The sequence below is a fragment of the Petaurus breviceps genome, unplaced genomic scaffold, assembly GCF_028583685.1.
Source record: "Petaurus breviceps papuanus isolate PSGF00001 unplaced genomic scaffold, PetGlider_PUasm1.0 220, whole genome shotgun sequence".
Taxonomy (NCBI): domain Eukaryota; kingdom Metazoa; phylum Chordata; class Mammalia; order Diprotodontia; family Petauridae; genus Petaurus; species Petaurus breviceps.
The window spans coordinates 22,949,428-22,961,990 of record NW_027185876.1 but is presented as its reverse complement, the minus strand read 5'-3'; the positions used below and the strand labels follow the sequence as shown (position 1 = coordinate 22,961,990).

At 40.4% G+C, this 12,563-nt stretch overlaps 1 protein-coding gene across 1 annotated transcript in view; it reads left to right on the top strand.

Moving 5' to 3' along the window:
* The window catches only part of SELE (selectin E), a 13,340-nt gene extending 2,395 nt beyond the window's left edge, over window positions 1-10,945 (top strand). The window contains exons 4-15 of the mRNA XM_069094744.1: window positions 404-511; window positions 662-841; window positions 1,521-1,706; window positions 1,824-2,012; window positions 3,380-3,568; window positions 3,710-3,898; window positions 4,771-4,959; window positions 5,462-5,644; window positions 6,617-6,727; window positions 8,047-8,068; window positions 8,187-8,259; window positions 9,228-10,945. Of these exons, the coding sequence (XP_068950845.1) occupies window positions 404-511; window positions 662-841; window positions 1,521-1,706; window positions 1,824-2,012; window positions 3,380-3,568; window positions 3,710-3,898; window positions 4,771-4,959; window positions 5,462-5,644; window positions 6,617-6,727; window positions 8,047-8,068; window positions 8,187-8,244 (1,604 nt within the window). The 3' untranslated portion in view covers window positions 8,245-8,259; window positions 9,228-10,945. The remainder of the gene's footprint in view (window positions 1-403; window positions 512-661; window positions 842-1,520; window positions 1,707-1,823; window positions 2,013-3,379; window positions 3,569-3,709; window positions 3,899-4,770; window positions 4,960-5,461; window positions 5,645-6,616; window positions 6,728-8,046; window positions 8,069-8,186; window positions 8,260-9,227) is intronic.
* Window positions 10,946-12,563: the final 1,618 nt, after the last annotated feature.

Genomic DNA, 12,563 nt, shown 5'->3' with positions numbered 1-12,563 from the left:
GTGTGTGTGTGTGTGTGTGTGTGTGTGTGTGTGTGTGTGTGTGTGTGTGTAGTTGTGGTCACTAAGGCCGAGATATTTTGTGTGTGTCTGAAGTACTGGGTATCAATGTTCAGAGACAATGAGGAAATATGGTACCTCCCATTTGCAAAATGGTATTGTGATTACAAAAGTAAACACCACCTGATATGATTTTTGGTCTGAAATATATTAAAAATGAGATTCGGGAAAGGTGAACCTAAACAATGTCAGCCTGCCTTCTTGACAGGCCCTTAAGCTAAAATCAAAAGCCCAAAAGGCCAATACAATTTGGGTCTTCTTAATAGCCCTCCTTTAGCAAGCATCCTGATGATTCATATGAAGGAGTAGTAGCGACAGCAGTGAGTGACGATCCTTTTGGTTTCAGCTTCCTGTACCAGCAATTCCTGCAATGGCCATGGGGAGTGTGTGGAGACCATCAACAACTTTACTTGCCAGTGCTATCCAGGGTTCACTGGGTCCCAGTGTGAGCATGGTAAGACCTATTCTGCCTAATCCATTTGCTCCATTATTTCAACCTCACCTCATCCTCCACCCCGTCTTTGGAGTATGGTCTCCATCATAGCACTTTCCGTCTTACACCAAAATGAGGCACGAGTCAGGCTGATTTTGTTTTCTCTCATAGCTGTGACCTGTGAATCTCAGGCCAATCCCGAACATGGTGTCCTGGTTTGCAGTCATCCAGTGGGCCATTTCAATTCTTCCTGCGCTGTCAGTTGTGAAGAAGGCTACATCCCCACCAATGCTAACTCCGTGCAGTGTACTTCTTCTGGAAAATGGAGCGGACCTAGCCCTACTTGTGAAGGTATTTCACTTTTCTTCAGTATAGAAAGTTCATCCCTGCTTCTTATCTAACTTATATTAGATGATTTGAGAAGCTATCATAGAACATAACTCATTCTGTCTTCCAATATATACAGTCAACTCAAGAATCACACTAATGTATCATAGATCTTTGGCTTTCACGGATGTATTGTATTCTGTTTGAATAGGAATGATCCCAATGTTGTTGAGATTTAGAAGACTTGGGACAATAACAGAAATGAAAGAATGCTTCTTCTCCAGTCACCTCTTTTCTTACCTACCCAACTTACTCCTCAATACTGGGAACAAAATATTTCACCTTTAGACTGATATAAAACTGTAGCTTAAAAGCAAAGTCAGACAATATTTCTACACATTTGTTGGTTTGCACTAGGGAGAATTTGAATTTGGCTTAGAGTTCCTTTTCTTATAGTTCAATTTGGGCTTGAAAAAATGAAAATTCACTTTATGTTAGCAAAGTACAGAGACTTTTAGTAGATAATTCTCAATGTAAATAATCAGAAATTGACTTTCTCTGATAAGATGGAAATCACATATGAGAGGTTTGGTGTACTGTCCTCAAGACTCTTATTTTAGGGACTTGGAGGACTATCCAAGTCCTACACAGAATAACTATGTTGTTCTTCTGTCCAATTCATGGTCTCATTTCTAATTTCTAGTGGTGGAGTGTGATGCACTGACAAGTCCTGCTCATGGATCCGTGAGTTGCTCCCAAAGTTCTGGAATCTTTCCATGGAATACAACCTGTGTGTTCAACTGTGAATCAGGATTTGAGCTAAAGGGATCCAAGAATCTTCATTGTAGCTCATCTGGGAAGTGGGACATGGAGAAACCAATGTGTCAAGGTAGGATGTCTTAATAACAAGAGGCAATTTAAAGGGTTGGTTCTATTATGTATTGCTAAAGGGGCCAAGGAGATGGTTAATGGGAATGACGTGTGTTTGCTTTTCTGTGTGTTTCAGTGGTGAAATGTAATGCTCCCAGCCAGCCCCATGATGGCTTTGTCAAGTGTGTCCATCCCCCCACTGGGGACTTTACCTACCAGTCAGTCTGTAGTTTCAGCTGTGAAGAAGGCTTTGAGCTTAAAGGATCATCCCAGCTTGAGTGCATGGCTCAGGGGCAGTGGACGAAGCAATTCCCAACCTGTGAAGGTAGGACCAAATTTCTATCTTTTAACATTATAACATGACAGGTTGAACCTTTCTCTTCCCTGAATGGAAATGCATCCCTTAAAAGTCACGCTGTGAGATGAAGCCTGCTTGAACTTTTGAGTTCAGATTCAATGGGCAATGTGAACCCCACTTCTATGTTTAAACCAGTTAATTAGCTCTATGTGTAAGGCAGATCTAACCAATTTCCCCTCAAGAGGCACAGAGTGTTGAATAACTGTTCGACACCACTGAGGAGCAGCTTATTCAAATGAACTTGTGCCCCAGGTTACACTCATTATTGACTAGATGCACACATCAAAAGATTGGTTCCTATTTAGAACATGACAGGTATAGGCCAATAAGAACAATGTCTTATATAAGCTGAAGATGGAAGAGGCAGAAACGTTAATGTGATGGAAATAATCCTGGCCAGCTCTTGATTTTAAATCTTACAAAGCTCAGTGCTAGGCACAGAGTAGACACTCAAAAACATGTTGAGTGTAAACACTTAAGTGCATATTTACATCTTCTCCAATAAAAAGGAGGCACTGAGACGTAGCAAGTCATGTAAGAATTAGCAAACTTGTGTCTGGAGTGCCAGAGGTGACCAGAAAGAAGTGTTTGTTTCAGAGTCATGAAGGCCCACAATCAGGGCCCTAGGCAAAACTTCAAAGCAGGCAAAAGTTCTCTTTGGGCCACCCGCCTCCCATACTGAGCTCTTCTCTCCCTCTTGCCAACACCTCCCCTTAGTCTCTCCAGGTCCCTAGATCTCCAGTGCTTCCCTTTGACTATCCAAAGCCCTCCCGCCCCATCCCAAGCCCTCCCAGCATATCAGAGGAACAACCACCTTGTTGAATGGATGAAGCAAGAGTAGAGGAGAAATAAAAATTGTTTCTCTCATGGGATCAAGGAGAGGAAAGAATGCAGATTTAGCACTGAAATGCTGCTATATCTTCAGACTGCTTTTTAGTACACAGCATCCAGCTGCTTTGTTCTATAAGCTTCCCCCAGTTACTCAAAAATCCTGATAAAATAGCCTGGTGTACCCAAAGAACCCTGGATTTGGAGACACAAAATCTTAGTTGAAAACTGGCCCTGCCACTCACTCCATGTGTGACCTGGGCCCAAATACTGAATCTCTCTGGGTCTGCATTCCTCTGCCTACAGTATGAAGGGGTAGGGGAGAGGGGGAACCTGTGACCTCAAGTCCTAGGCCATCTCTGAAGTCTGTTAGTTTGAACCCTAGGATCCATGATCTAGAATTAGCTTTGTCTTTCATGGAATGGATCTGAGTTCACTCATCAAAGTGCAAATACTTCCATATTGCCTTGCAATCCTGACTGAATATTTAACTTGTTTCTCATCAGCAATACAGTGTAAAGTGCCCAACAGGCCAGAGAGAGGCCACATGGAATGCCTTCCCAGTCTTTCTGGAAGTTTCCAAAGTGGCTCCAGCTGTGAGTTCTCCTGTGAGGAGGGATTTATGTTGAAAGGATCCAAGAGACTCCAGTGTAACTTAACAGGAGAATGGGACATGGAGGAGCCCACGTGTGAAGGTAGTTTTTAAGAAAAAAAAATACAAGCTTTTCTCCCCAAAACACAGGACTTTATTTCTTGAACAGTCAGTCTGTCATTGCATTAGTCAAGCAAACTGCTAATGGTAATGGTGTGTTTGTATGCACTTGTGTGTGTTACAGCCATGAAATGCGATGCTGTGAGCCAGCCCCAGAATGGCTCTGTGACGTGTGCCCATTCTCCCACTGGAGACTTCACCTACAAGTCAGTCTGTAGCTTCAGCTGTGAGGAAGGCTTTGAGCTTAAAGGATCATCCCAGCTTGAGTGCACGGCCCAGGGGCAGTGGACGCAGCAAATGCCAACTTGTGAAGGTAGGACCAAATTTCGCTCCTTTGAGATGACAACACACCAGGCCAGCAGTTTTCTCTTGCCTGAAGTGAGCTGCTAAAAACTTATAACTCATATCATGAAGTGAAGCAAGCAGCCCATCTGAGCTGACAAAGTCAGATGAAGACCTGAGTTTGAATCCTTTATCATACACTAACTAGCTATGTAGGTAGTACAGTTTCAAGAGTGCCAGACTTGGATCAGGAAGGTCTGAGTTCAAATCCAGCCTCACTTACCAACTGTGTGACCATGTCTAACTCGATTAACATTTGCCTCAGTTTTCTCAACTGTAAAATGGGGATAATAACAGCATCTACTTCACAAGGTTGTTGTGAGGACAAAATGAAATAATATTTCTTAAGCACTTAGCACAGTGCCCAGCATTCTATATAAATGCTTATTCCCTTTCCCCACCTTTGAAATCCTGAGCAAGAAACCTAGCTTCTCTTGCAAGGCTTTTGTTTCCTCATCTGTAAAACACAGGTGGTGGTTTCCATGGCTTCTTGGGTCCTTTTTGGATTTAGATCTATGATCCTGTGATCAATCCCTATAGTTAAGAGGCTTACCGTCTGCCAGGAAATCAAGACATAAATGTAACTATCATATATGTTGTTGCTGTTCAGTTGTGACTAACTCTTTGTGACCCTATTTGGGGTTTTCTTGGTAAAGACACTGGAGTGGTTTGTCATTTCCTTCTCCAGCTCATTTTACAGATGAGGAAACTGAGGCAAACAGGGTTATTAAGTGACCTGCCCAGGGTCATACTTTATTTCTCGAGCAGTCAGTCTATGATTGCATTAGTCAAGCAAACTGCTAATGGTAATGGTGTGTTTGTATGTGCTTGTGTGTGTTACAGTTGTGAAATGTGATGCTGTGAGTCAGCCCCAAAATGGCTCTGTGATGTGTGCCCAGTCCCCCACTGGAAACTTCACTTACCAGTCAGTCTGTAGCTTCAGCTGTGAGGAAGGCTTTGAGTTGCAAGGATCACCCCAACTTGAGTGCACAGCCCAGGGGCAGTGGACGCAGCAAATGCCAACCTGTAAAGGTAGCACTGAGCTTAGGTTCTTTCTTTTTTTTCCAAAAGTATTTTCCTTTATTTGTAAAAGTGAAATTAAGATAGTTTATTTCAAAGAAACAAAAGCCTATAACTTTGATGATTAAAACATAAACCAAAGTTTTAATTAAAAATTAGCATGGGTTCTTAGGTGGGTTGGTCAGCTCTTGGGGGCCATTTAATACCTAGACAGAAATTAAAACCTTGATCTTTATTGTTTTATGCTGGAAATATAAATTCATATATTTTATGAACTCTAGTCTGAAACAGGTAAATTTTAAGAGATTGTTACTTGTAATCATATACTATTTTTCATATTCTAGACTAGTTTAATCAGATGATTTGCAGAATAATCTTAAAGAAATGTGACAGCTAGTTTAGAAACAGAGAAGTTTCGGAAGGGAATTCAGTGCATATATTTTAACCAGCTTGACTATTTCCTGATAGACTTTTCTTAACCTCATGCAGCTCTTTCTTTGAATTTCATTTCTAGTGGTACAATGCTCTACCTTGAAAGTCCCTAAGGAGATTAACATGACCTGTGATGGTGATGGGAATTTTCTCTATGGTACTCGATGTGTGTTTGAATGCCCCGAGGGATGGAAACTCAACGGCTCTGATTCCTTGGCATGCAGAGCCACGGGAAGTTGGTCTGGGATGCTGCCTTCCTGTGAAGGTAATGTGCTAGGGTCAGCTCGCTAAGAGGGTGTGGGCTGAAGTGTAGAAAGGGAATTATCTGGATATTTCAGGAAATGGTGTCATAAGGAACAACTGCCTGTCCTTCTCCTGCACTTATTCATTTGACCAATCAGTTATTAAGTGTCCTGTCACATACAAGGAGCATTGCTGGGCCCAGGAGATACAAAAACAAGATTAAAAATAAGTCTCTGACATCAAAGATGTTACATTCTTTAACCAGAAGATTGTATAGGTTAATAAGCTGCAGAACCTTTAAATCCACAGGGATAGGGGAAAATAGGATAAAATATACTTGTTATTGTTTAGAGGATGGGTCAGCAAACAATGTCCAGTGGGCCAAATCTGGTCCATTACTTGTTTTTGTATTATTGTGAATTAAGAATTGTTTTTAACCCCAGCTGTACAAAAACAGATGGTGGGCCAGATTAGGCCTGCAGGTAGTACCTTGCTGATCCCTCGTTCATAGCAAAGGTTCTTAACTTAGGGTCTATAGACTCAGGAGGTCCATGAACTTGATTTAGAAGAAAATTAATCTTTATTTTTACTAATCTCTAACTAAAATTTAGCATAATCTTTAATTATGGAAAAAACATCATTTTGAGAAGGGATTTCTAGGCTTCATCAGGTTACCAAAGGAGTTTTTGCTAGAAAAAGGGTTAAAAGTACCTGGTTTAGGTCACTTCTACTCTGGAAATGGGAGACTCCCTCCTCTTTCTCAGGGACACTTTCCATCCAACCAGTAGCATTCCTCTGAATGAAATCCATTGTTATGTCTTTTGATGAATAATTTCATCCCCCTACATTCTACCTAAAATAAAAATGTCAAATATAGTAAATGATCCTCTCATCAATAGGAGAAAAGGCTAAGGAGAAGGGACCTTAAATATATTTGCAAGTGTCTTCTCTCATTTTATTTTCTAAATGACTCTTTTCCTTCTTATTCCCTTAGCTCCTAAGGAGTCAAACACTTCCCTGGTCATTGGCGTGACCACTAGTGGGACCTCCCTCTTGACGACAGCATCATTTCTTCTTTGGCTCGCAAAACGTCTTCGAAAGAAAGGTGAGTACCCTTTCTGCAGCTATTTGTGAATCCCTTGCAAATACACTTCTGGAAATAGAAGAATTTCTTCTTTTAGGTGAATGAAGGAAGAGGTCGTAATATCTCCTACAAATGCAAACTAGGATTTTGGTTCTACTGTACATAACTTGGGTTTGAATAGAAGTCCTGGTAGGATGGGTGACAGTGGGCAGCCAGTGGCAATCTCAAGGTGGGGAATAAGGGTCCAAATTAGCAGTAACAGATTTAATGTCAAGAGGCAATATGACACAGGCAAGAGAAGGCTACCCTTGGAATCAGGTCCCGCCCTGATAGACAGTAGCTGTATAACCTTGGGCAAATAATTTTCTCTTTTGGTGATGCAGAAAATTCTAAGACTATGTAATTACCAAAAAGTTGCTGAAATACATCAGTGGGGAAAATTTCCAAACCAGGGTTCCCCACTACAATGAAAATTACAGGTCTTGATCAAAAGGAGGGTCAACATTACAGAAGAGGAAGGTTGAAAAAAATGTTCCCGAGGTCTATTTTTTGAAAGTCCCAGGCTTAAATTAGAGTTGAGGAGATCACAGGATCATAGATTTAGAACCTGAAGGTAATTTAGAGGTAATTTAATTCTACCTCCTCATTTTATGAGGAACCTGAGTCACAGAAAGGTTGGGGGCCTTGGCCAAGGTTATATAGGTGCTAAGTGGCAAAAATGAAATTCAAACCCAGGACTTTTATTTTCAAATCCAGTGTTCAGGAGGCCTGACCTTTTTTTTTTTTTAATGGGAAAAGCATTCTGCTAGTGAATCATTTGGTCTGCATTTGAGAGTATTGTTAACTTTAAAGCATTGGATAAATATGGATTGTTATTATTGATTATTATTTTATCAAGAGGCAATATGGTGAACAGAGAGTTGACTTTGATATCAGGGAGACCTGGGTAAAAGTCCCACTTCTGACAAATAACTGGTTGTGTGATCACAGGCAAATCATTTAATCTCTCTGTGCTCTAGGCAGCTCCCTGAATTAACTTCAGGCACAGGGAAGATCCTGAAGATGCTTAGGTGATGATTTTGCACTCAGGACTTCCTTACACTAGTAAGTCACAGGGCCAATACCCATCGCTATTATTAGTATTATTATCTCATTTTGTGGCCATTCAAGCCTTACCAATACCTGATCTTTCAAAACAATATCAGATTCATAAAAAGAGTTAAGGGTTGGAAGCTCAATTGTCAGAAATGATAAATTAAAAACTAGGGTATAAGGTAAATAATTCAAAACTAGTTTTATTATTTCATGACACTCAATGATTTTCTTTCTTTCTCTTGCAGCAAAGAAATTTTCTCCTACTAGGTAAGTTTTATCTTTGTGGATAAATGAAGTCTATCAGCTAACATTTTACACAAATATTTCCCCCTCCTTTCTACTGGAGAACAGTGGTTTACCTTGTCTTGTCTTGTGTGTTTTACAGTAGCTGCCAAAGTCTTGATTCAGATGGAATCTACCAAGCTTCTTCTGAGTTAATTTAAGTCCAGCAGGATCAGGTAAGGCATCTACCTTTATTAAAAATCCATTTGGATAGCGCCATCACCATTCTTTATTCATATGGCATCAGCTCTATTGTAACAGAATTTCCCTGGTTTCTGAGGCTAATTTCTATACCTTATATGCAAGGAACAAAATACAGAATCATAGAAAGGGAACCAGTGCTACAGCAAACTAATGAGCCATTTCATTCCTTTAGCCTTTCCACAGAAATTTATTGGATGTCATCTACTTCTGTCTGAACATGACTGAACACTTTAGGTCAGGCCACTTACTTGTGGGTGCCTCAATACTCCCTTTTCAATGAGAGTAGGGCTAGGGTGTTCTAAGTGTTGGGTGAATTGGTTTTATCAAATTGACAATTTTATTCCAATTCAATAAACATTTGTTCATACTGTGTGCAGAAAACCCTGTATTAGGCATTAGGAGAGATAAGTTCTACTAAGACATGACCCCTGTCTTCACTGATCTTTACCATCAAGGCATTTTGTGTTCACAAGTAGTTGCAGCTACAAATGTTTTATTTTTTTATTTTTTTTTTTTAAAGCAATCGGGGTTAAGTAAGTTGCTCAAGGTTACACGGCCAGTTATTTCTGGGTGTGGTGCTGAGTATCTGAGCCCAGATTTGATCCAGGTCATCCCGACACTGGAGCCAGTGCTCTTACTCACTGAGCCACCTGGCCGCCCCTAAGCAATTGGGGTTAAGTAACTTGCTCAAGGTTACACAGCCAGGTGTTTCTGGGTGGGTGCTAAGTGTCTGAGCCCGGGATTCGATCTCCAGGTCTTCTCAACACTGGAACCGGTGCTCTTACTCGCTGTGCTACCTGGCCGCCCCACAAATGTTTTATTATAAAAGGATTTGGATTGTCTGGGTGAATAAAAATGCACATATAAATCATGACTTTGGTTTAGCTAGAACAAAATGTTCTTATAAGTGTGCTGAGAGGATTTGCTACTGTCTTTGCAGGAATTGGAGATGCCTTTACAGATATGTTCTGGAAAACTAGGCTTTTCAGTCATGTGCCTAGCCACTGGAGACAACTCATCTCCTCAAGAGGAAAATGTTCCTTGTATCCTTGGTCTTTCCATGCCTATCAATCACAACCTTGGCATCCACAAATAACTTCTGCTGACCAAGTTTAGATGACAAGGGCTATCTCCTGTCTTTCTACTGGGAAGATTATGTGTTAATATAACTTTCAAAATAAGAGGATGGATTGTCTTATAATAGATTGACCAATCAACTAGCCATTGTTAAGCCCATATAAATGTAACAGAATAAGGGACTGTAATGTTGGGATTACTTTCCTCGTCATCTCCAAGCATGAGCTCAATGGAGACCCAACTTTGAAGTTCATTGGTTCTTTGCAAATGGTGTGAATCGAACACTCACAGAATACAGGTGAACAGGTGTTGTGAGGTAATGATACTTGCCTTTTTCAAATGTAAGGTTCCACGTAAATAGGAACGAGTATTATAACCTATCAAGTGTTCGGAAGATCTGTGGGAGTCTTCTTTTGGGAGAAATTCTGCTGCTAATTAAATATTGAAAAGAAATTCTACAATTTCAAATATTCCAAGGGAGACAACATTGACAAGAGCTCTGAAAAGTGCAAACCATACTCATTCCTACTGACCAAACTGTATTGGGATGGCAGATCATTGATCTGGGGGTACTTTTATTACTGTGGGATTTGGTATAGCAAAATGTATTTAGAGATTATTAGGTGATTTTTTTTTACATTTGTGACCATCTGTATTGAATATTCTGTAATTCATAAAACATCAGAACTATCTTTTAATAGCGCTTTTAGTGACAGCTAGGTGGCATCATTGTGCGCAGAGGGTCAGGCCTGGAGTCAGGAAGACTCCAGAAAATTTCCCAATTTCCAGCTCCTCATTGATGGCTGGAAAGCCTGAAACAGTGCCTACCTTGGTCTCTGCAATGGCTGCCCTAATGCTACAAAGACGTGATTGATGAGATTTCTGTGCTTCTATGCTTTCATCATCAGATTGGGCATATTGAGGCATCTTGTGCATTTTGGGGCATACTGTGCTAGGGAGATGGTGACCATTTTTGCAAGTAATTAGACTGAAAGTCAATTTGACACGAAGTTGGGAATTTGCAAAGTAAAAGCACACTGCACACAGGGTTATTGCTACCAATAAGCTACGATAACATCTTAGGAGCAAAAAAGCCCTCTGTAAAGCTGCAAAACCTGTCTGTAATAATAGTGTTTTGTAAACATCAAAGTGCCATGTAAATGCTAGCTATTTTTATTAATAACGGCATTTGGCTGATCAACCATTTATAGCATCATTCCTATGGAATGAATTGCCGTCAGTAATGTCACTGTCTAACACGGAGTTTTTGTAGAACCAATTGATGGTAGCCTATACTGAACCAAAACCTTTCTTGGCAAATAGGAGAAGGAGACTTTACAGTGCTCAGGTTGTAGTACAGATGACTGTGTCTCTTAGAATTTTAAAATATTGTTTGTAAATAATAGATTGTTAATATGTATGTGTGGGAAATATTTGTATTGAAAAACATGTATGAGTTTTGGGGTTTTGTAGAGATTTTATAATATGACTTTTAAAAATAAATGTTTAAAATATTTATTTATATAATATGTACCTATTTTATTCTTTATTATTCAATAATAATGGAGATTTTTATAACAATCTTTGTGTATGGGTTTTGCATTTTTTTTTTATTTTGCTTTTTGGAGGCAATTGGGGTAAAGTGACTTGCCCAAAGTCACATGGCTAATAAGTGTGTCAAGTGTCTGAGGCCGGATTTGAACTCAGGTCCTCCTGACTCCAGGGCTGGTGCTCTATTCACCGTGCCACCTAGGAGCCCCTATGGGTTTTGCATTTATATGGAACATAAGTACTCTGGGTGAAGCTCCCATGTAGGGAAGGAGACGGCCTCACAAGAGTAGTGAGGGTCCATGTGCAGCAAGTCCAGTCATCATGTGATAGAAAAGAGAGAGAATAGACATCTCTAAGCTTTTCTCTCTCCACCATTCCTCAAGGGAGAATTTCATTCCTGCCAAGAAGGGAAGCAGGAAGTTGGTGCTAGAGACCACTCTGGTCTCCTCAGACAAAGGGGAATATTAGGCTAGAAGCATATCTATTTACTTCCTGAAATATTTTTTTCCTAGGGAGTATAACTGGGTTCCATATTACTTCTGATCATATGTAAAGCCTTCATTTCTCTGCTGATCTGTAGTCTAGAATCACACCAATTACCTACAACAATTTGAAATGACATTTCAAATTCAATAGGTTCCAAACACAACTCGCCTCTCCTCAGAGCCTCCCTGTTACTTTTAAGGGCACTACCATCCTTCCAGTTAGCCAGGCTGGCAAATGGTATAATTCTTCACCGCTCATTCACCTCACATATCCCATCAAATACCAAATCTTGCCTTTTTCGGCCTCTACAAATGCTCATATAATGTCCTTTACACTCACAGAGCCCCCACCATAGTTCAGGCCCTCATAACTTCTCACTGGGCCTATTCCCATAGCTTCCTAATTGGTATTCCTGCCTTGGCTTTCTCCTTTCCAGCCCTCCTCACTCTGATCCATCATCCCACAGCTTCCAAAGGGATTTTCCTAAAGTGTAACTTTGAACATATCACTCCTCCTCTCAGTAAACTTCAATGGCTCCTTATTAGTCAACAAGACAAATCAACAAGCATTTTTTAAAGAACTGGCTATATGCCAAACACTGAGAATACAAATACAAGCAGAAAGATAGTACCTACCCTTGAGGAGCTTTCATTCTGTTGGAGAAAAACAAAACATAAAAGGAAGCTGGAAAAAAAGTGTGGGCTGGAGAAAGAGATGAAGGTACTCAGGAAGGGAGTATGGTAGAAAAAGTCCAAAGAGTCAGAAGTGCAATCTAGAGAGGATGGCCTGGGATCCTTCTTAAAATGGAAATTCTGGGAAGAACCAGCCAATCAGAATGGGAGACTGCAGGGGTGGAAGATACTTCTAATATGTGACATCTAGGGGGTAGAGTGAGCTTCCAGGGTAAAGAGGTTCTAGGGCAAGGCAGAGAAAGTCCAGAGAGTTAGGGATGCAGCCTGGAAAGGATCCTTTAAGGTCTTCTCGGTTCCAAGATAAGCTCTTTGGTTGGTAGGAAAGACTCTTCACAATTTGGCCCCTTCCTATCTTTCCAGTCTTCTTATACATCATTTATCTTCCATGCATTTTGTCCAAATGCTGAATTTTATTTATTAAGAGCCAAAAATATCCTCTACTGGTTTCTTCTTGCATATAGGAAGAATGG